We start from the raw sequence: 26,798 nt of genomic DNA on the forward strand, positions 1-26,798 counted from the left end.
TCCGCAAAGGCATTCTCATAGTCACACAAAAAAAGAATTTTCTATCTGCTTTTTCTAGAGAAATGTTAGCTTTGGAAAACTCACTTGGCAAGGGATTTGGCATACTTTTCTACCATGTACTTAATTTAAAAATATTAAAATGAAAACTTAAAATTAAATTTCTAAAATTACAGAGATGGATTTCAGAATTCCATAGACATCTTTGGAGTAGTTATACTAAACTATTACTATTTTAAAAGCCCACTACACAAAGATTCTGTCCTTACACAGAAGCAGTCACTTTGAAACGTTATCTTTCAGGCTGAATTTTAGATTGAACATAACAACTCAAAATTTAAGACCTGACTCTGGCATTAAGAAGCAGAAGAAAGGTGTTTCAGGTTCTGAATCTGAAGGAGGAATTAGTTGTGAAAACACTGATAAAGTATTTTTATTTGTCAATTTGGATTTTTTAAAATATGTATTCATTTATTTATTTGAAAGGCAGAGTGACAAAGAGAAACAGAGAGACAGAGACGTCTTCCATCCACTGGTTCACTCCCCAGAGGCCTGCAACAGCCAGTGATGTGATGGGCCAGGCTGAAGCCAGGGGCCGGGAACTCCTTCCAGGCCTCCCCTCTGGGTGGCAATGGCCCAGGCACTTGGACCATTTTCCACTGCCTTCCCAGGTCCAGTGACAGGACGCTGGATTGGAAATGGAGCGGCCAGGGCAGAATGAAATGGCACCCTGATATGGAATGTGGACATGGTCAGAGGAGGCTTAAACCACTGTGCCGCATTGGCCCAATTTGTATTTTTTTTTGACAGGTAGAGTTAGACAGTGAGAGAGACAGAGAGAAAGGGCTTCCTTCCATTGGTTCACCCCCCAAATGGCTACTATGGCCGGCGCGCTGCACTGATCCAAAGCCAGAGCCAGGTGCTTCCTCCTGGTCTCCCATGCGGTTGCAGGACCCAAGCACTTGGGCCATCCTCCACTGCCTTCCCAGGCCACAGCAGAGAGCTGGACTGGAAGAGGAGCAACAGGAACAGAATCCAGTGCCCATATGGGATGTCAATTTGTATTTTTAAGCTTGAAATTTAAAATATAACCTCCAATATCATATATATGCGTGTTTGCACATTTATACCCAGTCTGAAAATATCAGTCTGATATTTTATGGTAGTTCTTTTTTTCTATATTCAACAATTTGATTCAGTTTTATGCCCTTCAACCACAGCAGGTAGTTCTTTCTTCCCACTCTGCCTCAGCCTACACAGTAATGGAAGTTAGTATTAGTCTATTTCCTGAAGATAGAATGTATGATTATGGTATCTTGAAAAAAAATACTGGATGTTTTGGTTTAGAAGGTATTGTTTTAAATAACTGAATCAGATATAATTGTGAGACTTTGTCACTCTAGTTAAGCTCAAGTATTTGAGTCAAATGGATTAAATCCTATTTTTTCTTTGATTATATCTCATGAGATTTTCAAGTGGGAGAGAGAAAGAGCAGGGATGGACAGAGGAAACATTAGAAAGGAACTGAGCCAGGTTAAGAGGCAGGACTGCTGCTCTCAGCTTATATAAACATGTTGTTCACAGGAAGCTTACTAGTCAACTACATGCTGACCAACTGCAAAGCAATGGTGCAGGAGAAGTCACTGACAGCTCATTCCAGGATGTGAGGATGGGCAGGAATCAAGCAGCCGAGGTGCTTTTATAGATGAATAAACCAAAAACCCTGACTACTCCCTTATAAGTGTTGAATGTAATCGGTGGTCATTATATTTACTAACACAAACTCCAAAAATACTGAAATGCATAAAAATTATTCAATACCTAGAGCTATTTCTTAAATTTCAAATCTGAAACAACTCCTAAAATGATTAATATAAAAATGTTACCTTGTTAATATCATCTGCTGTAAATCCACTTCGATCTAAGAGTTCTCTGATTGCTTCTATACATTTATTAAAAAGTGGAGAACAAAGAAGTTCAAATCTTGCTCTGTACACACACATACAGACACACACAAACACAAATACACACACATAGAGAGAAGAGAGAGATAAGGCTTAGTACCACCAAACTTATTTTTCTTGAGAATAGTAATGTTAAAACTTAATGTGATAGTCCTTTGAATGATAAATTGATCAGAACAGGGCATAAATATCAGCAGTAAAATATCCTGGGGAGGAAAAAGTCTATTTATTAATCTACATATATATTGAGAGATTTCATAGCAAATTCAGGTGGAAGCCTGCTTTGTCCATGGCCTATTTATAAGCTTTCAAAAAAATCTAAAAAAACATACCAGATATAGGGCATATTCCCAAAGGAAACCTATTGACCTTAGCCAAATCCTTATTTGGAAGTTTTTGCTATTTTTATATTAAAGCTTTAAAAATTATTTCTAATTATTTTTCTCTGTAGTCTGAGACTGTGTTGTATATAAGTCTATACCTTTTACACTGCCTGTGAAGCTTGAATGCTGGCACATAATAAAATTTTAACAAAGATTTATGTCCATGAAAAAATTTATTCCCTAATTTGATTCTGAAGTTCTTAAATCTAGATATGATTTTAAAACTTATGTGTGTGTCACCTATAGACATCAAAACATCTTTTATGGTTGAAATTTTTGTAATAGTAGCAATATTTTCTTGGTGAAAAATTACAAATCTCATTTTCTTCTTACTGATATTAATAAGCAAACATAGAGGCTGTTCATGTCCCAGGTGCTTCTCTTCCAATCCAGTTCTCTGCCAATGGCCTGGGAAAGCAGTGGAAGATGACCCAAGTGCTTGGGTCCCCGTACCCACGTGGGAGACCTGGAAGAAGCACCTGGTTCCTGGCTTTGGATCAGCTCAACTCTGGCCACTCTAACAATTTGGGGAACAAATTGTTGATGGAACACCTTTCTATCTCTTCCTGTCTCTGCCTATGACTCTGCCTCTCAAATAAATAAAATCTTTTTAAAAAATTAGTAAACATATATTCAACACTTAAACTTAGTGTCAAGGAATTCTGGAAATAGAAAAATATGAAGCCATTCTACTCATTGAATATTTCAATTCCATATAACATATAACACCTTGGCTATATTTGGGTTGTAGCTTGAAACCTTTCTTCAAAGAGCAATGGTGCTGCTGTACACTAGCCACATAACACTACTGAGCATTCGTAATATTATCCTAATGAATTTACAAGTGAACTGCCAAAGGTGGGTTGTGAGAATTCTATCAGGAAAGACCAGGGAAAATGAAGAAGCTAAACTTTGAGGAACAGATGACAAGAGAATTTAACCAACTACCCATATAGTTAGTAAAATTCTAAAAATAATAATATAATATTGCACATTAAATGTGTGCTTACTAGACATCATAAGAGCTATTAAAATGTAAAATACTGATGATGGATGACAGAGCCAACCCAAAATAAGACATGTCAATCTTCAAAACAGTATAATGGTTCAAGAGTATGGAGTTTAGAGTCCAATTAATAGACTGAATCCTAGGTCTATCATTTACTAGCTGTGTGACCTCGGGCAAATGATAAAACCTGTGTGGCTTTAGTTTTGTAAAGGTATTAAAAGTAACTACCTCGTAGGGCTCATATGAGGGTTCAATGATTTAATATAAACTACTTAAAATGTAGCCTGACACACAATGGCAAAGTAATACTAAAATACGACCAAACTCTACATCAAAATTTAGGAACAAACAATTAGGGACTACATTGGTAGAACTACAATTTAAGAAAATTCTGAAAATCTCAACCTTCAAATTCTATTCCATCTCTCAAAGTTCTCAGATACTCTTTTCACACTCTGCTAAATAGTTGTGAAATAACAGGGCAAGCAATCACAACTGATAGGGTCAATCTGGGAACCACTATTTAGTCTGACAAAAATTAGACCCCAAAAGGAAAGACAGGAAAGCTCTCCACTTATGGATGGCTAATAAATCTCAAAGAAATGAATAAACAAAAAGCCCAAGTTGAAAAAAATTATACCTACATAAAAATATTCTTGGAATTTTTTTTAAAGATTTTGAACTTCAGTTCCTCTATCTCCAATGAGTTCACCTAAAAAAGTGCTTGCTAAATAGTGATCAATGACTTTGTTTAAACAATATCTTTACAAAAACAGTAGTACAGTAGTACAAGTCTTTATTAAGCAAGTGAGAAATTACTACTTTTCCAAACATGTTTACCTGGACACATTGCAATCAAAATCTTGACCTTCATATAATGAGTCAAGGAAACAATTAGCACTTCCCAAGGTCGACAAAGAATGTTTTGCAATTTCAGCACTGGTCACTAATTTCATCATGGCTCGAGCATTTCCTCTCACATCATGTCTGAAGGATCTAAATTAAAAACATAGCCTTTCAAGTTTAAAATTACTGGGTCGCTTACAATTTATTGAAACTAAAATCTGGATAACTCCTATTAGAACAATAACAAATTCATGAATCAACATTACATATTGGATTTTAGTAATTGATTTCTAATCCCTTCAAACTTTCTTAAGAACATTCTCTGCAATTAACAGAAAGGTCTCCTCAAAAACTAATGAATAATCACATTATTTAATAGTTTGAATTGTTGTATTATGTAAACATAATCATGGATGATACTCGGAGGAAAACAGAGTAGATAGTCATCTTTTTTGCAGCTGAGACAGAGGCTGAAAAAGATTTATGTAACTGAGTCAGTCTCCTATTTCTCTCTTTAGAATCAGAGCACATCACAGTTTAACAGTATAAGAGTAATTTTTAAACATTAAAAAAAACTATAAAGGGCTTCTTCAAAATTTCACACATATAAAGTAAGTAAAACCACAGTTCCTCTATCTCCAATGAGTTCACCTAAAAAAGTGCTTGCTAAATAGTGATCAATGACTTTGTTTAAATAATATCTTTACAAAAACAGTAGTACAGTAGTACAAGTCTTTACTAAGCAAGTGAGAAATTACTACTTTTCTAAAACTTTTTAAACCAATGAGTTTGGACAAACTGGTGAAAATACTATTTGAATCACAATTTTTCCTAGGGCAGCAAAATCCAAAATATAACCTCTATATATCTGATTCTTGATATGCGCAAACAGAATTAGAATTTTGAATGGAGTAATTATACCTAGCAACAGCACTAAAATATTCCTTGTGGCAGATAAGTAATTAAAGTACTCCATAAGGCATTAACTCACTGGAACGTGATAATACAATGCAATCTTTATGAGAGCCTGTTAGAAACACTGTTTAGGAGGAAGTGAGGCATCGGTACCTATAACATCCTTTATTCAGACAACAAAGTAGCATGTGAAGAATTCAAAAAACAAACGTGAGATCCAAGTTCATGAAGGTCAGTGTTTGGTGGTCCCTGGACACTAACTACAAAAATTTAAGCATACTGCACTGGGCAGCTGGGCCTCTGTTTCCTTGCTACCGCTTGAGTAGGACATTATAATTCCAGAGCTAAAAATGCCAGTCTCCAGGCAATGAAAAGACTACACCGTCCTTTGCAATAGGGTAATATGAAATAAATTAGGAAACAAACAAACAAAAACACTTGAAGAGAAACCTTAATCACAATGTATATCCAGGCCACTGATACTCACCTCTGAAATTCAGAAGCTAGATACTGTGCTAAGGTTTCTGTGAAATGTGCCCCACCGATATTATCATCAGTGTTTGTTGAAAGAACTCGATATATTCCACTGTTAACTTCCATGACACTGAGAGATAAGGATGTTCCTCCAAGCTTAAACACTAAAATATTGCTTCAAAAAAAAAAAAAGATATTGTAAGTAAATGATCATAGAACCATAACAGTTTAAAGGTAGACTGGACATTAGAACTCTCTTAGTTTTATTTTTTTAAATTACAAATGAGGAAATTGAAAATATCAATGAATAAGTGGCTATAGTCACCTAGTAATGAACCCAGCCTAGAACCTGGGTTCATTACCAAATGACAATAGACAATTTAGTTACATCTCAGTTCAAGTCAAAATCCTTTTTTACTTAACTATTCTAAATAATTAAAGTTCAAAAGACTTTTCATAGTAAGTCAAGGAGAGATTTGTGAAAAATGTGAATTTTAAGAAAAATATAAATTATTTGGGTTAATATAAAGTAATAACTACTGCAATAAGAGGTTCTGTAGGTATAAAATGTATGCAAAACTAGGAGCTAAACTTCTATTTCCTATGTATCAAAATTCATAATTTCTGCTATTTCTATTTTACCTAGTTCACTTAAAAATAATTTCCTGGTAATTTATACATGCATTAGTCTCTTTAACTGTGAGATATGAATGAAGTGAAACAATTAAGGAAAGTTAAAACAATACCTAAATTAATTTCTCTAAAGTTGCATGGCCATCAGGTCTATTAACACAAATGTTGACATTCAAATCAGGCATAAATATGTTATTATTTCACCATAAAATTGGTCTGAAAGCCTCATTCTGCATTTCCCTTACTTCCTGTTAAGTCAAATGTACTTATTTATAAAAGTACTCACTGTTTCTACACATGCCTAATAGTTAGAATTAGTAGTAAGATCAACAGTGCCCTAGCTTGCCTTGGAACTTTGCCAGTTCTATAACTTTCCAATTTTTCTCCAATAAAGGGACAAAATGAGGGTTCTAGCAGCAGAAAAGCTAGGAGTCAGAGCCGTGGCACAGTGTGCTAAGCCTCTGCCTGGGGCACCAGAATCCCATATGGCTGCCAGTTGGCATCCTGGCTGCTCTTCTTCTGATCCAGCTCTCTGCTAACGGCCTGAGAGCAGCATTGGATGGCCCAAATGCTTGGGCTCCTGCACAAGCTTGGGAGACCAGGAAGAAGCTCTTAGCTCCTGGCTTTGGATCAGCTCACCTCGGGCCCAGCTGTTGAGGCCATTTGGGGAGTGGATGGAAGATGGAAGACCCTTCTCTGTCTCTCCCTCTCTCTGTTTATAACTCTGCCTCTCAAATAAATAAAAATTTTAAAAAGAGCAGAAAAGTTCAGTCTTCCCTCCTGTTACATCCTTCCTCTGATCTCTTTAGCACTTTTTTCAACTATTTGAAAAATCCTAAGTGAGAGTTTCAGTATCTTATACATAAAGTTGGGAAATCGTACATTGTATAACAATCCCTGCTGATATAATTACCATCATCTAATATTACCTAGCATGTTTTCAACAGTTAAAAAAAAAACTTAAAACCATAACAATTTTTACCTTTTGCCAGTAGGGGAGTCCTGTCCAATTCCATAAGCAAGAAGAGCTGCAGATGGTTCATGTATTAATCGCAAAACATTAAATCCAGCAGCTTTAGCTGCTTCTCTGTGAACAACATGCTTGCAATGAATTTCATATCACAACATGTTCAACTCTACATTTTTAGAAATGCTTTGCTAAAGTTTTTTTTAAATAAGAAATAAGATTTCACAAGTACAATAGTCCCATCCCTGATGAACTTTTGTCTCTGTGGTTTCAGTTAACCATGGTCAACTGAAGTCCAAAAATACAGTAACTGTACAGGACAATGACATAACTTTTATAACAGTACATTGCTATAATTGTACTATTTTATTATTAGTGTTAACTGTGCCTAAGTAATGAACTAAGATTTACTGAGACCTTAAAAAAAACACATTTATTTCATTTATTTGAAAGGCAGTGATAGAGAGGGAGAGATAGAGATCTTCCATGTGCTAGTTCACTACCCACATGGCTGCAATAATCATGGCTGAGTTAGGCTAAAGCCAGGAGCCAGGAACTCCATCCAAGTCTCCCATAGGGGTGGCAGGAACCTAAGTACTTGGGCCATCTTTCGCTGCCTTCCTAGACACATTAGCAGGGAGCTGGTTGGGAAATGGAGGAGTCAAGCCTCAAAGTGCCACTCTGGCACCCCAATAAGGAATGCTGGCATAGCAAATGACAGTTTAACCCACTGGGCCACAGTGCCAGCCCCTGGAGTGAGGACTTGGCATGACTGATAAAGCATATCCTAGGAGACAACAGGTAATGGCTCAAGTACTTGAGTCCCTGTTACCCATGTAGGAGACCTGGATGGTGTTCTAGGCTCCAAGCTTCATCCCAGCCCAGCCTCAAATGTTGCAGGTATTTAGGAGAGTAAACAGGATCTCTCAGCCTGTTTCTCAGTCTCCCTGCCTTTCAAATAAATAAAAATTTAAAAAGGGATTTATCATAGGTATGTAAGTATTGGAAAAAACATAATAATATAAGTTCATAGGGTTCAGTACTATCTGAGATTTCAGGCATCCACTGGGGGTGTGGAATGCATCCCCCAAGGATAAGAAGAGACTACTGTAGAATAAGAAGTACAATGATCTCTAGAAGAAAACAGAACGCAAGAAATGGATGTGACTCTGTAAGAGTTCACTTTCGGTTTAACATTATAATGTTAACAGCCATTTTCTGGACAAAGAAAACAGTATTATGTGCTTATGCTGAATCAGGAAAACAAAGCTCTTAAAAATACCCATGCTAACCAAACAGAAGAGTTCACTTTTTCTGAGAAGTCTTTTTGGGCTCTCATAGCATAGGAGAGGTACTGCCTTCATGCCATCTAGAACTTCACTACCCAAAACATTTACTACATTCTACCCTAATGGTCAAGTCTGTGAGGTTAGAATCTATGTCCTATTTATCTTCATGTATTCAACTTTGTATACAGTGTGGCTTAAACAGTAAAGGTATCCAACAAATGTTTGCTGAATGAAAAAAAAATTGTCATGCTTACAAACTTTAGAAAGATTTTGGACAAACAGCACTTTGGAAGTTTCCAACTTCATTAATCTAAGTTCACAGGTTTTAAAGGTAAATATGGTCATTTTCTGCTTCAGAAGCAACATCAATGTTTGCTGGAGCTTCATCCAATAAAGCAAAGACACACAGGCTTACCAATTATATTTACCCAATGACCTGTAAAATCTAAATGCAACTTTTTTGTTTAGATGTTTACAAGTAAGATGAAGAAATAATCACAAATATTTTGTAAAATGGCATACTCTTGTATAATTCCAACATAAATCCTAGTTACAGGAAACTAAGGCAAGATGATTTGTAAGTATTAACTTTACCTGGTAATTAATGTTTTCAATCAAAACTAATTTTATGCTCTCTTGCCATATCATAAAAGAAAATGCTAATGTTCATTACTATACAAAGTTATTTACAAACACAATTTTATTGCCTAAGGTATTTTCAAGTACATTTTTATCTTTTACTATATAGTGATGTTGTGAAATATGTATTTCTTGTAATTTAGCAAATACCATGAACCCTACAATATACTTACCCAAGAGCTTTTTTTTGCTTTTCTCCAAAATCAAATGGAACAGTAACAACAACATCATTTGCATCTGAGCCCAAGACAGAATGCGCCGTTTCTATGTTAAAAAATATAAATTGATAATGAAGACTTCATCAACTGTTTGGCTCTTTGGCTTCCAACTTTTAGCCACCTTCCAAATTAGACCATTTGCACAGAAAATGGGCTTCTAATGCATCAGCATGAAGACCCAACATTACAATGTTAGAGTTATTCATTAAAAGGCCACTTGCCTTCCCACAAGTTCATAACCTAATTCTTGAGGTGAAGTAATTCTTAAAAATAATCTACTATAGAATTCCCAGTTGTTCCACAGAATATCATTTACCTCAAGGCCTTTGTCTGAAGTAGTGATAAAATCAGATCCGCTTAATCTGCCTGAATTATTGTTCAGAGAATACTATCAATGCTGAAGAGACTATAGTATACTCATCCCTTGGTGTCAATAAAACTGGTTCCAAGACCTCACAGATACCGATTCTCAAGTTCCTTATATAAAACGGTATAGGTTGCACTTAACTTATACAATCTTCCCATATACTTTATAAATCATTTCTAGATTACATAAAATATCTAACGTAATGTTATGGAAATGGTAGTTATACTGTATTGTTTAGGGAATAATGATAAAAAAAAAAAGACCTATATGTATTTAGTCAAACACAACTGGGGGGAGGGGGGGATAGCTATTTTCAATTCAAGTTAGTTGAACCTGCAGATACAGAACCTGTGGAGGCTACCCACAGCATTGGAATCTCATATGAGTGCCAGTTCAAGTGCCAGCTGCTCCACTTCCCATCTAGCTCCCTGCTAATGTGCCCAGGCAATCGGTGGAAGATCACATAAGCTTTAGGCTCCTAGCTTCAGCCAGGCCCAGCCCTGGCCATTGCGGCCATTTGGGGAGTGAACCAGTGGATGGAAAATCTCTGTCTCTCCTTGTCTCTCTCTGTTAACTCTTTAAATAAATAAATAAATAAAAATAAATAAGAAATGAGGAACCTGAGGACAGGGAGACCCAACTGTACTTAGAAGGAAATCAAAGTCAGGGAGGGTAAGTTATGTTCTAAAATATTTGGTCACACAGTCCATCAGTGGCCAAACCAGGTCTACAATTTAGGCCTCTCTCACTACTAATGTGCTTAATCATTTTGCATCTCCTAAGATTACAAAATCCACCCCCTTTTTTTTTAAAGTCAACTTTTAAAAGATCATTTAAAGTTAACTTTTCTCTTTGTTCAATCAATACCTTTCATTTTGCTAAATATCAGTCTGGCAACATCTTCTGGATTAACAAATTTTGTTTCTTCTCCAGTATCTATTTCATATCGTAATTTCCCATTTTTTTCAGTGACCTAGAAGACATTATAAAGGTGTAAAATAATGAATAATTTTTAATAAAAATGTAAAGTTTCAAATAACCACTGTAGGTCATAATCTTGGCAATTACTTTGTACAATAGGTAAGCAATAATAGAACCATACTCACTAAACATTTACTTTCCGCGATGTATTTCTGAGCTTGTGGGTCATCAGCGCTGTCCATAAAGAAAGACAGATAACTAAGTGTTAAAATTCATATTGTAGATATATAAGGTCTAAAGAAGACTATTTTTCAAGACCACTGAACAATTAAAATATAAACAAAATGATTCAGTTGCTTACTACTAAAAAATCTTCAAATATTACATAAGATAGAATTAAATGGATGGAGCATTTATAATGATCATAATAATTTCACTGAAGTGTTAACCTTTGCATTTGGGAGTAAATAAATCTTTCTTGTTTTGTACTTACTATTAACCAATGTTATATATTTGGGGGTTATTTTTCATAGTATCAATGATTTTATATCACCTATTTGTACACCTATGATCCTGAGGACCCAACCACTGGGATGAAAAGGACAAAAAGAGGTAAGATTGCAAACTAAGGGCAAACCAGGATAACTAACACCATCCTTGTTGGTTTCTGAACTGAACACCCAAAACCAAAAGAATGAGCAAAAATGTGAATGTTGCTTACAGAAAGGTGCAAAGTAACTAGGTATACATATACATACAGTACAGATAGATCTGTAATAATGTCCTATATGAAATAAGTGCTAAATTAATGTACATCACAGTAAAAAATGAAAACAATGGGTTTTATGTTGCTCAAAGTAATAATATCAATGTATGCAGGCTATAAAATGTTTTCATACTTTATTTCACTTGAATCTCACAACATCTAAGATACATTTGATATTATTTTGGAGATTAAAAAGGTTCACAGATGATTTATAACCTAACAAGGGGCAGACCTAGTACTTGATCGCAGCTATCCATCAGACTACTGTTTCCACTTTAACAGCCTACCTCCGACTTAATGAATGATCACTGTGCTTCCGCCCCTGGAGCGGGAATAACATTCTCCAATCCCTGGCTTAATTTCATTTATAAATGAGGATGACATACACCACTATCCCTTCTAGTTAGGGTTGTGTCTATTCTATTCAGAGACCAGCCTAAAATATTTATAGAATTGAAAATACTGGCTACTTGTGGAAGGGTTACACAACATTGAGGACCTTAACTATACAAATAAGAGGCACAGAAAAGTGGTTTAAAAGAGACTAATCTGGAATACTTGCTGGTTCTTTTTCCTTCTTTCACTTAAAAAGCTAGAGGAAACTAGGTTGCTCAGAAGTTACACAGCTAAACAAGGACATTATTTGCTGGTATCCAGATCTTCAATACAAAATGTAGTATTTTTCCCAAAACAACTCTCTGCTCCTGTTTCTAAACTCAGTATTTATTATAATTTCAGCTTGATATCTAAAAGCTATTTTCTTTAGAATAGGGTAATTTATCCTATTATTGTATAGGTAATCTACTATTATCACAAACTAATTTCCAAGAAGGATATTTTATGATTATATGGGTATTTCATGAAATTTATGGACTCCTACAATTGAAAATTATTTCCCAACTGCTATACAAAGGCCTCTCATTTGTGGACAGAAAGCACATTATGAATATACACCATTATAAATATAGACCAGACATTGGAGACTGGTCAGAGGACTAGAGTAGAAAGTGGAGAACGGGGGAGAAAAAGGATCATAGATGTCATCAGAAAGTAGCGGACTGACCCACAACTATATACAAGTAAAACTTTATTTGTTCATACTAGAATTACTTAACAGAAAAATAAAGGTAGTAGGAGGTTGGTATACACAGCACCTTATTCACATTGTGGTTTCAGCAGGCAGAGTTAATCCTACCATGGTTTTCAACCTTTACCAGTCACATCATCGCCTTTTCCTTCTCCCAAATGATTTCTCTGCCAGCAGGCCCATGGACTTGGCACATGCCAGCACTCACTACTATAGCGTGTTCCACCCCATGCCTGTTTCACTGTAGTGTTACACATTTAAAAGTATTTACATTCACCTGTTCGCTAATCCTCACAACACCCCTGTGAGGTAGGTAGGACAATTGTTAGTAGTTTCCTACTTTATAAATAAGGAACCTGAGTCAAAGAATGGCGAACAGATGTGTTTATCTAAGGATATGCAGGTAGAAATGGCCGGGCCTACAATGTAGACAGGATTCCTAGGGCTTGCTTTCTTGTGTCTCCCCTGTGGACAACTTCCCTCTACTTGACACTGTTTTTCTGTTTACTTCTTCAGGGTCTTTCCCTCACATTTTTTTCCTCACATTAAAGTTACTTCATCCACTAGAATTTACAATCTTACCTTTTAACATTAATTCCACTTGTGTTCTTCAGCATTTCTTTTATCATAAATAAATCCCTATGTACTTTGTTTCCATTAACAGATTTATATAGTATAGGTCTAAGTTTTCAAGTAACTTCCCTGTTTTTCCAGAAAAATCTACCTATGTATGTTAGTGTTATCTAGTTACAACCGATATCCATCCTTCCACAAAATGGCCACAAACAATTAAGACAACGTATACAATTTGTATCAATTTCAATGCTTAATATATATTCCTTCAAAGCAAAGAATATGTATGCTTAGTGTGGTGCCCAAGTTAATGAGAATATTAATAAACATTAATACCACAGAATACTTCCTCAAAATACAATTGTTACCAGTTACATACATTAATATGCTGCTGTGACAAATATTACACTCATTTTTTTTAAATGATACTATTTAAAACTCTTTAGAACTGGAAGGCATCAGGAAAAAAATATCTAGTACAAACCTTCAATTAAGAGATAAAGTGAGGCTGAAAAAGGCAAGTGATTTGCCTAACGAAACAAACTGAAAGTTAGAATCCAGGAGTTCTAACAAGATTCGACCCTATTCTACCACATCAGCTGCTTCATATACCCAACACTCACTCATCAGAGCATCTTGCTTGTCTGCCACCAATTCGTGCTTCCAGGTAGGGTCCCACTGCTCATTTGACCATTTCTCCACCTATTTGTATGTCCAGCACTTAAGTAAGAACCCAAACCTGCAAAATCCTTTCCCAACATACCCACTCTTTTTCCCTGGCTTCTAAATTACAGGAAAGCTTTGTAAATAGCAAGGACTCCTATTTGTATCTCCTATAAGTACTAAGTAACCCGCAAAAAGATTATAGTTCAATGATGGCCAGTAATGGCTTTCTTTCTAAAGTAAACTGAAATTCAGCTTATCACCTTCATCTCTTCCAAAGACAGTGGCTGTGTATGGATGGGTGGGTGGGGCAGGGAGAAAGGAAAGTGGGTATTTGTTGAGGGCTTGCATTTAAAAGCGTCTGTCCATATCACCCTCTAGTGTTCCCAAAGCTAGAGAAACAAAAGCTATTCTCTTTCATCATATGTCTCTGACTAGATGAACTTGTGTCTATGCCATTTGAGAAAAAGTGACCTTATAAAGTTTTCTAAGACTTCCTCTGTGTAACATACTAGACCAAAAAAACAAACAAAAAAAACACCAAACAAAAACAGCTAACAGAAAAAAATAAAATTTGCTGAAAGCAGATTGCAAACTGATATAATGTATGTTGTTTCTAGTGTTCAAACGGCAATCAATATTTAAAGACATAACTTATGAATATGAAGGGACTCAAATAAGATGAAATAAAAATAATTTACTCACACTTATTACTTTATAAATAACCAACATGAGCCATAACAAACTACTGTGGCTTCCTGTTATTCCTTAATCATATCCTTATATTGACAGGAGACTATGAACTAGTAACATGAAGGAGGGAGAGATGGTTTGACTACTCAGAGTGCTTACCCAGTGCTATTCAGAGACATAGCAGTGAAAATAGAATCAATAAAGGTATGAATACTTGTTGTGCCTATACTGTCTAAAGAGCCACAGAGGGATTTAAGAAATGAAGCTCTCAAGCTCTATGAAACAGTCACAATAAACTAGTAAAGGGAAGATTCAAGCAATGAGTCATAGTATACAACCATGCTTCTCTATCTTGTAAACTAATGTGCGCATCCGGGTCTTGCTTCAGCCAAGGTTATATGCATTAATAACTTACATGTGTATAGTGCTTCTAAGCTTTTAAACCCTTTCCCATCTATTAGCCACGTAATCCTCACAACAACCCTGTGAGGTAGGCAGGCCAAGAGTTATTATCTATTCCCCCATTTTACAGATGAGGAAACTGTTGTAGACAGGGTAAACAAAATTGTCTCACATCAGTGACAAAGCGACAGACAAACTAGCTCTTGGACTTGGTTCCATGGTTTTCTATTAGGCCACCACTCTCATTTCTGACAGATCTTTCAATTCGTGGAGATTTCTGGGAAAAGGAACTAGCAGGCATATTATCCTGCACATTCATGGTTCATCTATTTTTTTTTTTCTGAGGAGACAGAAAAGGAGCCAGAGAACGAGATGGCAAGTGTTAAACTGGGCTGCTCCCAGCTTAGCAAAGGCACCCTTTTGTCATCAGTTCCTAGCTTTTGGTATTTGAAATCAACCTCTGAAGCAATTTTTCAAGCCCTAGCTGAAAAGCACCAGTTGCCTCTTCCACTGCTGTCGCCAAACGTCGGACCGCGATGACAGCATCTCTGCGAAGCTCGTTGGCAGCGTCTTGCTGGGCACTGGCTTCCTCACCAATAGCAATCAGCCTGTCCAGTTTTTCTTCCTCACGCTTTGAAAGTTCTCGTGCCAATCGCCTATTTTCTGCCAACTCAGCTGCAATAGTCCTGGCCACTGACCGCCTTCTTCGCCTTGCCCACCTTGGAGGGGGCTCACTGGTCAAAGGCCTATGCCCTCCAGAAACAAAATCAACTCTGGAAGAGCAGACCGGAGGCTGTGGTGTGGAGGCTACACTGGGAGGGTTTCGGCTGGTGCTGGTGCAGGGACTGGGCTCACCGGACACACCCATCCTGGCCATGGGGCTGCTCTGACAGGGAGCAGCTGCACCTCTGAAAAGGTGGTGGGAACTGCTGTAGTTGGGGGTCCCTTGAGAGCACCCTGAAAAACAAAGCAACAATGTTGCAATGAGGACATTCCTGCTAGGGAATGTTTGCAGCCAGCCTCAGAGATGAAAGACAATTAACAAGATCAAGGTAGTTCCTGGAAAGGCCTCTTCCTACAGTGGATTGGGAAGAACTTCTTTCTTTAATCTAAGTATTTTATCCTATTGTAATCCTACCTCCAAAACTTCCCCCTGGCCTCCATAAATCCCTTTCCATGTAACTATCCAACCCATTGATACCCACAAATTCCTAAGTACCCATGATAAATAATGCCAAAACTACTTTGGTTCCAAAGAGCATTTCCTTTCTTGGGTTTAAAGAGTTCTGAAACCAGGGCTGGCACTGTGGTGTAGTGGGTTAAGCCACTGCCTACGACACCAGCATCCCATTTGGGCGACGATTCAAGTCCCAGCTGCAGGACTTCTGATCCAGCTCCTTGTTAATGTGCCTGGGAAAGCAGTGGAGGATGACCCAAATGCTTGGGCCCCTGCACCTAAGTGGGAGACCCAGAAGGAGCTCCTGGCTCCTGGCTTTAGCCTGGCCCAGCTCCAGCTTTGCAGCCATTTGGGGAGTGAACCAGTGGATGGAAGACCTCTCTCTCTCTCTGCCTCTGCTTCTCTGTAACTCTGCCTTTCAAATAAATTAATAAAATAAATCTTTAAAAAAAGGAGGAAAAAAAAAGAGTCCCAATACCTTACATACCTTTAGCCCTTTAATCTTACTGTTAGGTTTTAAAAAAAGGATGGGGGACAGAAACAGGGAATACCCACACACACTTTGTTTAAAATGAAGTGACTCTGGGACCCCAATCCTTCACATGCTGGGAAGTTACCTGCACCTGAGGATGCATCCCAGGGGTCCTCAAGGTCACTGGTTTCTTGCATCCGGTCGCTAATTCTCAGCTGACAGTCCTCATCTGATCCCTGAGCTGTTTTCAAGGTAGGCTGACGATCAGCTGCCTGAGTTCTTTTTGCTTTCAGAATGGTGGCTCCCTCCTTCCCTGTGTTGTCAGAGGCCACTAAGTTCTGTTCACAGTGCTTGGTCCAAGCAGCAGCTTCCATTACATTGTCTGGGTCAGTCACTATCTGATTTCGGAGAAGCTGATCCAATGTATCATAAAACGGACAGTGGGGTGGATCACCCATACTCGTGGCATGAGCAACATAGGCCTTTAAATATAATGCCTTCAGAACTTTAAACTTGGAGCGGCACTGACGTTCCGTACGGCGGAAGCCTTCCTGTTGCATTCGCTTAGACACGGCCTGGTAGACATCTGCATTATGATGCACAGTTTGGAGGCGTTGAATGTACTCTGCCTCCCCTAGTATGGAGAGAAGAGTTCGTGTCTCCTGTCTGGACCACCGGATCCCTGCACTGCTACTGGCACTGGCCATAGTGAGCTGGAAAGGAAGGCTACTGAAGCAAGCTCCCAGGCAGCAGGCGTGGGTAAACTCAGTGTACTCTCCGTGTATTTCCAGGAGCCAGCAGATTCTTTCTTCTCAGGGCTAACTGCTGAAAAGCCTGGTCCAAGGACCACATTTCTGGCTGGAAGGCCAGAGGGGAAGGAGAGTTACAGGGAGGGTTTGTAAGGACAAGTTGGCAGCAAGTTAAGTGGGGCTACCTGTGAGTAGATAGATCATAAACAGGCATGAGGCCAAGACGGAGAAATCCCTACTTGAGTTTGCCCAGGGTAGGTTCTGGACCAAAAAAAGCTTAATGGCAGGGTCACAGAGGGACTGGTTCTTCCACAAACGGCCAAATGCTTCGAAGCAAGGCTGAGACCTGGTACAACCACATATCTATAAAAATCACCACCAGTGAGTAGACAGATCAGAGAGGAAAACAAACTGGGCCATGTGGCAGTTAACTCTGCAGAAGTACTAGCAGGACAATGGTTCACAGTATGTCTGAAAGGTATTCATCCTGTAGGAACCTTTGCCTAGCGAGCATGCTGTGGCTATGTGTTACCGCCACTATTGAACGCCTTGGCTGAAAGGCAACCTTCAGGCCAGAAAACTGAGCGTAAGCCATTCTGCTAATACCAAGCTTTCTGCATAATACGGCAAAAGACAGCTACACCATTACTTTAACTACCTGTCCCCAAATATCAACATAAAACAAACAAAAAACATACTACTGGCTCCCAGGGTATTGATAGGTCTACAGAAATGTTCTCTAGCTCGACTGTATCAATATCAACATCTTGGCTAACACTACACTATAGTTCTGCAAGATGTCACCATTTGTACAAAGTGGCAAATCCAGCAACACACCAGGTATCTCTGTAGTACTTCTCATAACAGCATGTGAAACTACAATTATCTCAAAATACAGTTTAATCATATTGTTGGCTGCTCAGTGATTCTGGTTCCAAGACTTGTAAGTTTATGTTTTTTTCTCCCCAGAGTTTATGATCTGAAAATATTTGAAACCAAGTAATTTTATTTTTAATTTGCTCAGTACCAGTTTTGTCAACAGGTTAAAGGATATGAGAAAATATTTATCATCACAAAAATCTGAATTCTTTCCGTACTACGGTTTTTGGTTTAATGCACAGATATCTTAAGGAAGAAAAATTAAGATCAAATTTGATTTAACTAAACATAAGAGATAATTAAGATACTTGTATGTATAAAAGAAATATTAAATGTAATCTATAATCTCCAGATCCTAAAATCAACAAGGAAATTTCTATTTAAGTCCTTATTAAACAACGTAGAAAGAAAAGAACCTGGGGCCGAGAGTTAGGAGACCTGACCTGCAGTCTTATCTAGTTTATCCCTTAACTAAGTTAAAATCCCACAACTTTATGCCTTTTCTCATTTATAAATGGGGATGGACAGTACCTGCCCTACCAGCGTTACAGGGATTTTGAGAGAATTAAATAAAACAGATGTGAAAATACTTCAGAAATTTAAAAACACTCTATCAAGTATTACTATGCTAATTAAAATGAAACTCTTAATTAGTATAGTAATCTATAATTTGAAGAGACAGAAGTCTGAGGAAGCAAGCCTCTTTAATCTTCTAATTAAAGTTACAACAGATGATTAACCTGATTCATATATAAGATATTAATTAAGATTCTTCTCTAATGATGAAATTTTAAGCCAGCTGGTAAAGCTAATTCCCAGAAAGTGTCACAAAAGGCCCAGAGGAAGAAAATTAATACCATGTACATAAATTATAAGCAACTGTAATAGATTTTGAAGAAATTCAACCATCCTGCAAAGAAGTCCTCAAATTCCCACAAATTTTTCAAGTTCCTTCAGTTAAAAAAGCACTATAAAATTATGGAAAATCCAGATTACAACCTCTAAATGATAAAAATGTTCAAAACTAAATGAAATGTTGATATTTATCAATACTAATAGACCTGTAAGAATTTCACCCAAGAAAAGATCCAATAGCAATATTCAAAAAAAAAAAAAGTCAGTCTGTCTCCTGGGGGTAGTCTCCAAAATCACTGTTACAAAAAACACAATGTGATACTGCTAATTATATTTAACATTATGCTAGAATTTGCAAACATGTTTTTATTACCATATTTTAAGATATCACTTTATTCCATACCTTCTGCCAAGGATCTGCTTTACTTTTATCACTGTATTTGAAATATTTCTTATTCTACTTTGTTTTGCTGCCAGTCCAACAACCTGAAACAGAGCAATACATTACAATGCATGTAACTTTAAATTTTTTTCCAAGTAAAAAAATGAGGACAACAGTACCTCTTCATTGTCTGAGTAAGCAACAACAGCTGGAGTAACCCTGTCACCTGCATCGTTTGCAACCACGCCAGCCCGGCCATCCTAGAGAAAAACACGACATTTAGTCTCTTCAAATAAAACAGGCCGACATTCCATGAGCCTGCTCCCCAGGATCAACAGCCTAATCAAAGACAACAACGCTTCCATCACAACAGCAAGCTATGATCGCACCCCCCTTTGCCTTCTCTTCCCCACCTCCATCCCTAATGTTCCTCTCTTTCCTACAAATGAAGCAGCACTAATGCCTTTGGTTTTTCCTTACAGAGTTGACATTCAACTGCAGGAGTTCATTGTTACTGCTCCTTCCGAGGAAGGCCACAGTCCTCGTCAAGCTCTCGCTTCCAGACAGGCCAAGTCTGCAGCGCACGGACGATCAACTCGCTCCAGAGCGAGGCACACTTGCAGGGATCAAGAGCTCCAGTTTCAGATCGCGGCCACCCCGCCCCTCCCGGTCCAGCCCAGCGCGTCCCGATGCTCTGACGCCCCAGAGCCCGTCCACCCCCGGGAATCCTGAGACTGTGACGTCACCCTCGGACATCCCTGCGGCTCTGACGTCCCCGGGACACCTCCCGAACCCACGTGCAGGCACATCGCCACGAGCCTCAGAGCGCAGCCGGCTCTCCACAGGAGCCGCCGGGACGAGGCCCGGCACACTCGGCCCTCCGCCTCCGAAGGTCTTGCAGGAAGGCCACTCCAGGCCACGATACTGGGTCGGCAACATGCCGCCCCTACCCTGCAGGTGACCCTGCACCCAGAGAACCAGGTACCGTAGCCCAGCGCCACAAGTCCCTCACCTTATAGACGGCCACACAGGCTGAAGTACAGCCCAGGTGGACTCCGATGGCCGCCATAGGGCATCAGGGGGAGCGACAGCAGAAACGAGGGGTCCCTCAGTTGCCAACAGCTACCGGCCGCCAAACGGCCCCATCAGGCACCGCGGAGCTTTCACGTTCCCCCCCCCCCTACGTCTGATTCGCCGCGGTCTCCCTCTCGCCACCAATCAGAGTTAAGGTCCATTCCTACCCCATGAGCAGTCGGCGAATAGCATCAGCGCATCTCTCCGCGTTCTGCTGGAGCTACAAGGCGCATGTGCCGGCTGCGGCGGCGACAGGAAGAAGCTCCTTCGCCCCGCCTCTCTCCCGTGACCCTTTATGGAGAGCCAATTGAAACTCTAGATTGAGTTTCGTCATTTGTTGTTACGACTCCGCGCAGATTCCTCCCACTTCGGGCTCCGCTCTGCGGGGGTCTTGTTGCAACCTGGGGCGGTAGCCTCTGTGCTCTGGTGCGGGTATTGTAGTTGACTACAGGTGCCGGCTCAGCATGTGGTGCGCGAGCCTAGGTGCCGTGCTGGCTTTTTGCGCTGGGCTCTGGGTCTCTAGTCCGGTGCAGGCTCAGGGCCCGGAAGCCGGGGGCCGGCCGGGGGCCGACTGTGAAGGTGAGCGGCGTGTGACCTGCTAGCATGGCTCCCGGTACCGCGCAGCCGCGCCGCTGCTGTTGGCTTTGGCTTATCCCGGCCCGGCCGTAAATGACATTTCGCCCAAGAAACGCAGGCCGTGCCCCGAATTTCAGATCGCTTTACCCAAGCCTAAGCGAAAGCTGGAGGCCGGCCCAGTGACACCTTGAGGCCATGTCCTGGTTTTGCTGTGAATATTAAATTGCCGCAATAAAAGCCGGTGGGTTTGGATTTGGGTTAGATTTTGTGCAAACGCTGCTAGACTCAGGTGACCCCGAAGCCGAATAGGTAGGTAGGTTTGCCGCTCCTCGAGCAGAAGACAGATTCGATGTATTTTGAGGCCACAAAATGGAATTAAAGCGTGGTGAGGCGGGCATTTGGCTCACCGGGTTTGGGACTGCAGCCATCTCGTGTCGGAGTGATACCGGAGTGCATGTGTTCAAGTCACTGCTCTCGCTTCCCGTTGCAGCTTCCTGCTAATGCACGACCTGGGAGGCAGCAGGTGATGGCTGTAGTACCTTAGGGCCCTGCCGCGTCGGAGACCCTGGCAGTTCTGGGCATTTGGGGAATGATCCAGTAGATGGATTCGTTGTCTGTCTCTCGCTCGCTCTCTCCTAACTCTCAAATAAAGTAACATAGCCAACAGACTATGTACAACAGACTACCTGTACAAGACTGTACAGGTGAAAGTGAGCTTTAGAAGGGAATTCCTCGCCAGGAATTCAAATGATTCCTTTCAGTTCACGGGGCCTCAGCTGCTAACTTGGAGTCACAACACCTGAGTCCAAGTCCCATCAAGCCCACTGACTCAGGCCATCATACCTGGCTCTTGCAAGTCTGTTAGCAAGAACAAAAGCTGTAACTAGCTCTCTTTGCATCTTATTCTTAGCCCCTACCTCCCTGTTGCATTGAAAGAATTTAAATATGTGTGCCATACACTGGAGAATCTATGCCTGCTTAACAGGAAGTAGTTGGCTTACCAATTATGTTGAAGGACTCAGTGAATATGGAGTGGTCAAGTCTTGGTACTTACAGTCCAGCTCTTAGGTATGAATGTATGCAGGAGAGAGAATCTCATCTGCTTGTTCCTTCCCCAAATGTCTGCCATGGGGGGGGGGGGGGTGAGTAGCTGGGCCAGGAGCCAGGAACTCAATCCTGGTCCCCTACATGGGTGGCAGGGACCACAGGAGTCATCACTACTGCCTCCCAGGGTGCACATGAGCAGGAAGTTGTAATGAGGAACAGAGCCAGGACTTGAACCCAGGCACCTGGATATGAGATGTGGGCATCCTAACTGGCATCTTAAGTTGTGGGCTGGGCCTGATACTGTGGCATGGTGGGTTCAGCTGCCACTTGCAATGCCAGCATTCCAGGTGGGCACCGGTTTGAGTCCCAGTTGTTCCACTTCCGATGCAGCTCCCTACTAATGCCCCTTGGAGAGTAGCAAAAATGCTTGGCCCCTGCACCCACATGGGAAAGCTCCTGGCTCCTGGCTTCCAGCCCTGGTCATTGCAGCCATTTGGGGAGTGAGCCAGCAGTGCGTGGAAGACTTCTCTCTCTGACTCTGCAATTCTCTCTCTAACTTTGCCGTTCAAATAAATAGATCTTTAAAAAAAAAAAAAAAAAAAGGCCGGCGCCGCTGCTCACTAGGCTAATCCTCTGCCTGCGGCACCGGCACCCCGGGTTCTAGTCCTGGATGGGGCGCCGGATTCTGTCCCGGTTGCTCATCTTCCAGGCCAGCTCTCTGCTGTGGCCCGGAAAGGCAGTGGAGGATGGCCCAGGTGCTTGGGCCCTGCACCCCATGGGAGACCAGGAGGAAGCACCTGGCTCCTGGCTTCAGATTGGCGCAGCACACGGGCTGTGGCAGCCATTTGGGGTGTGAACCAACGGAAAAGGAAGACCTTTCTCTCTGTCTCTCTCTCTCACTAACTCTGCCTGTCAAAAAAAAAAAAAATATATATATATATATATATATAAAAGTTCTGGGCCAAATACCCACCCCTGGAGTCCAGCTTTCCTATTATCCCTGCAGTAAATTTTTCTCCTGAAACTGAAGTATTATACTTGATGCGTTTTTTTAAATCTTGATATAAAGATAATTTGTTTCACTTAATTACAGTTTTTGCTTAAAGGTACAATTGTGTCCTTTACATTTAAGGCAGCATTTGTTAAGGGATACACAGTTGATGACTCTTCAGTAATTTATTTCCTGGAATTTCTACTAAACAGCATTTCAGGAGTGACAGAGAATCTGGACTGATAAAATGTGACACTCATGCTTTCGTAAACTTATCACAGCATGACCTATTAATCTGCACGTCAGACTAACCTGTGTATGTATTTCATTTGATAAAGAGGCTGTGTAATTACAGAGGAGGGAAATAATTTGGGAACAAGGACTAGATTCCAGAACTGGCTGTATTACTGCCTGTGAGCCCTTTTATTACTTTCACAACATAGAAGATTGAACTGCTGTGTCATATGTATTCTACAGCAAAGCTAAAATGATGGCTCATGGGCTGCCTTAGATTTATTGGTGTATTTTGTTAAATTAACATGTATTTCAGAAAAATTTAATCAGCTGTATTTTAAAATTGGGAGATTTCATGTAAAAAAAAAAAACACATTTATAGCTTTTCTTGAAAGCTAGATAACTTGGCAAGCTGGTCCATAGTCATGTAGTGAGAGTTGGGCATGCCTGCTCTTTATAGAAAGGGCATATGTTACCAGCTACTGAAATGAACTCTGAACCTGGGTTGTGCTCTTAGTAGTTATCACAGGGGTCACTTTTTCTGTTCTCCAGGATCCCCTATCCCCCCAGACTCAAATTGCTTTACTCACTCATTTTACTTGCTTAGATCCTATGGATATTAAGTCTGTGAGCCCTGTGTTAGCTAAGGTAAAGTTTACTGGGAAAATGTAAGTATTTCCTCATCTCTTTAAAAGAATTATATTATGGAGCTATTTTTATGAACTTTTTATTTTGAAATACAGATTCACTTTTGAGAGTGTTTTAATAAGCAAAAAAAAAAAGTATAAGCTTATTTCAGCAATAAATACATGCCAGAAACCAATCTTTTTCTGTCTTTTTTGGGTGATTTATAATGAGGTTGTTTTCATTATGAAAGGCCAAGGAATGAATTTCCATCTTGACTTCTCTGTGGCCGGTGACACAATTGATTCCTTTCCTTTTGGAAACTTTCTTCCACTGATGGCTGGGATGCTGATTTTCCCCTTGCCTTTGCTTATCATCTCTGCCATTTGTTCAAAGTATTTATGTTGCCTGTAATCTCCTAGCAGTGGCTTAGATATTAGAATTTTTCAGGCTTCTGCCCTCTGCTTTTCTCTATTCTCAGTCTACATACTCTTATGTGCAATTAAAATGCACCTACCTACATTCTGGTAAATCTGAAACCTTTTTTCAAGATTTATTTATTTGAAAGAGTTAGAGAGGGAATCTTCCATCTGCTGCTTCACTCCCCAAATGGCTGCCATGGCTGAAGCTGGACTGATCTGAAGTCAGGAGGCCAGGAGCTTCTTCCCGGTCTCCCAAGAGGATAGCAGAGTCCCAAACACTTGAACCATCTACCACTGCTTTCCCAGACCATTAGCAGGGAGCTGGATCAGAACTGGAGTGGCCAGGACTTAAACTGTCTCCCATATGGGTTGTCTGCATTACAGTCAGTGACTTTACTTGCTCTACCACAGTCCTGGCCCTGATAAGTAAATCTTAAAAAAAAAAAAAAAAATCCACTTTCCATGAATTTTTTGAAGTACTTGGTACTTTAGACTCAACAGAGTCCTCCTTTCTGACTGCCCAGACCTGTTGTTGTTGAGCTTACTGTGTCAGCACAGGTCAGTTACTGGCCAGTTAGCTTTCGTTCTTGACCATTTCTCCCTATCACTACCAGCCAACCAATCACTGTGTCCGTTAAGTCTGCATCCTGGTTTGTCTCCTCCTTTCTGCTTCCCCAGGTCCAATGTCTCGTTACAAGACTTTGCCATTTTTACCTTCCTGTTGTCACAACACCATCTTTCCGGCACCTTCTTACTCTTTCTAGTCTCTTGGCAGGGTCGCCAGGCTACCTACTTCATGTTCAAGGATGCTCAGTTTACTCTGGATGGGTGTCTCTCCTTTGTTTCCTCACCATATTTAGTACACTTCTCACATTGTTTACAAACTGTTTTGGTCTCCTCCATGCAACTGTGCATTTGAAAGTCTAGACTGTTTCTCTTTCCAGATCATTTCCAGTAGCTCCTAAAATGCATGGCATATATTAGGTACTCAGTTTGTTGAACAAAAATGTATGTATATATGTGGTAATAAAATTCCATACCTTTTAGTGAGGCAAGTAGGTATCTTCAAATACACGTTAGAATTCGTTAGTGTCTTCTAGATGATGCATTAGCTGAGTAACAACTTAGTTACTGAAATCATGGAAACATGCATCTTGGTCAATAGGGTTAATAGGTAGGAGGCATTGTGACACTGGATTTCCTTTATAGGGGGAAAAGAAATAGAGGTCACAAGATTTTGATGGGTTCATTCTTACTTGTAGCATTGACCATTGCAGCAGGTGTCTTCTCATTGTTGATATATTTGCTAATTAAGCTCAGTAAAATACATTCTCGGAGACATAACATTTTTCACACTCAGTGGCAATTATTTATTTTTACATTGTTTATTTGAGAGGCAGAGAGAGAGAGCGTGCATGCACAAGAGAGTGTTCCCTTTTGCTTATTCACTCCCTAAATGCCCACAATGGCTGGGCTTGGCTGGGCCTAAGCCAGAAGCAGGGAACTCAGTCCAGTTGTCCCACCTGGGTGGCAGGAGCCCAATTACTTGAACCTTCACTGCTTCCCCCCAGGGTCTACATTAGCAAGAAGCTCAAATCAGGAGCTGCAGCTGGATTAAACCCAGGCATTTAAAAGTTCTTTAAATTTGCTTTTTTTTTTAAAAAAAAAAAAAAGATTTTATTTATTTATTTGAAAGGCAGAGTTACAGAGAGGCAGAGGCAGAGAGAGAGAGAGAGAGAGAGAGATCTTCCATCTGTTGATTCACTCCCCAGATGACCACAACGGCCAGAGCTGCACCAATCTGAAGCCAGGAGCCAGGAGCCTCCTCTGGGTCTCCCACATGGGTGCAGAGAGCTGGACTGGAAGTGGAGCAGCTGGGACTCGAGCCAGCACCCATATGGGATGCCAGCATTACAGGCGGCAACTTTACACACTACGCCATAGCACTGGCCCCTAAATTTGTTTTAGACACACACATCCCCACCCTCACACATAGAGACAGACAAATATCAGTAGCGTTAACACAACTGATCCATTAGACATCTCTTTGTGACACTTTCTTCATTTCTGCTTTGGGGGTAACACTCGCCCTTTGTTCTCATCCCGCCTCACTGGCTGATCCGTTCAGTCTCTGGTTCTTTTCCATTTTCTCAGTTTCTCAACACTGGAGTTTCACAAGTCTTTTCAGTTTCTCACCTAACTCTGTGGTCTCATCTCATGGATACCGTTTGAATGTTTGTGACTTGCAAATTTATCTGTGCCTCCTAGAGTTTACCCCTGATCTCTACATTTACATTCATTTATCCAGCTGCCTTCTCACTGTTTCCAGTTGGATGTTGTATTGGGATTCTCCAGAGAGTCAGAACCAATAGGCAATGGACTAGATAGATAGACAGATAGACAGGCAACTCTCCACTTATGCTAGGGTTATGCCCTAATAAACACGTCGTAAATGAAAACACAACAAGTTGAGAACAGATTGAATGTACCTAACCTACAGAATGTCATAC

The 26,798-nt window shown here is 40.1% G+C and overlaps 3 protein-coding genes across 6 annotated transcripts in view; 1 reads left to right on the top strand and 2 right to left on the bottom strand.

The window, feature by feature from the left end:
- Positions 1-21,520, bottom strand: part of HSPA14 (heat shock protein family A (Hsp70) member 14) — a 35,983-nt gene extending 14,463 nt beyond the window's left edge. Inside the window, exons 1-10 of one of the 2 annotated variants that reach the window (XM_089311484.1) lie at positions 21,378-21,520; positions 19,500-19,580; positions 19,342-19,424; positions 10,808-10,856; positions 10,569-10,674; positions 9,290-9,380; positions 7,204-7,308; positions 5,602-5,763; positions 4,194-4,349; positions 1,884-1,986 (exon numbers count right to left, since the gene is read on the bottom strand). In XM_089311484.1, the coding sequence (XP_089167610.1) occupies positions 1,884-1,986; positions 4,194-4,349; positions 5,602-5,763; positions 7,204-7,308; positions 9,290-9,380; positions 10,569-10,674; positions 10,808-10,856; positions 19,342-19,424; positions 19,500-19,580; positions 21,378-21,398 (957 nt within the window). In that variant the 5' untranslated portion in view covers positions 21,399-21,520. Of the gene's footprint in view, positions 1-1,883; positions 1,987-4,193; positions 4,350-5,601; positions 5,764-7,203; positions 7,309-9,289; positions 9,381-10,568; positions 10,675-10,807; positions 10,857-19,341; positions 19,425-19,499; positions 19,581-20,332; positions 20,477-21,377 lie in introns of those variants that run through there. The other variant, XM_002717444.6, reaches the window with a different exon arrangement.
- On the bottom strand, positions 12,459-20,476 carry MSANTD7 (Myb/SANT DNA binding domain containing 7). Of its 2 annotated transcripts, none has more exons than XM_008268311.5 (5): positions 20,333-20,476; positions 19,500-19,580; positions 19,342-19,424; positions 16,601-17,313; positions 12,459-15,763 (listed from the first exon to the last, which is right to left on the bottom strand). In XM_008268311.5, the coding sequence occupies exons 4-5, from the start codon at positions 17,160-17,162 to the stop codon at positions 15,240-15,242; spliced, it is 1,086 nt and encodes a 361-aa protein (XP_008266533.3). In that variant the 5' UTR covers positions 17,163-17,313; positions 19,342-19,424; positions 19,500-19,580; positions 20,333-20,476; the 3' UTR covers positions 12,459-15,239. The 2 variants fall into 2 exon arrangements, with proteins under 2 accessions (XP_008266533.3, XP_069911535.2); XM_070055434.2 differs by having other exon boundaries at positions 16,601-17,389.
- Positions 20,591-26,798, top strand: part of CDNF (cerebral dopamine neurotrophic factor) — a 31,206-nt gene continuing 24,998 nt past the window's right edge. The window contains exon 1 of one of the 2 annotated variants that reach the window (XM_002717440.6): positions 20,591-20,973. In XM_002717440.6, the coding sequence (XP_002717486.3) occupies positions 20,859-20,973 (115 nt within the window). In that variant the 5' untranslated portion in view covers positions 20,591-20,858. The remainder of the gene's footprint in view (positions 20,974-26,798) is intronic. The other variant, XM_089311487.1, reaches the window with a different exon arrangement.

This window comes from Oryctolagus cuniculus, chromosome 13, assembly GCF_051225735.1.
Source record: "Oryctolagus cuniculus isolate XC-2025 breed Fujian yellow rabbit chromosome 13, ASM5122573v1, whole genome shotgun sequence".
In the NCBI taxonomy this organism is placed as follows: domain Eukaryota; kingdom Metazoa; phylum Chordata; class Mammalia; order Lagomorpha; family Leporidae; genus Oryctolagus; species Oryctolagus cuniculus.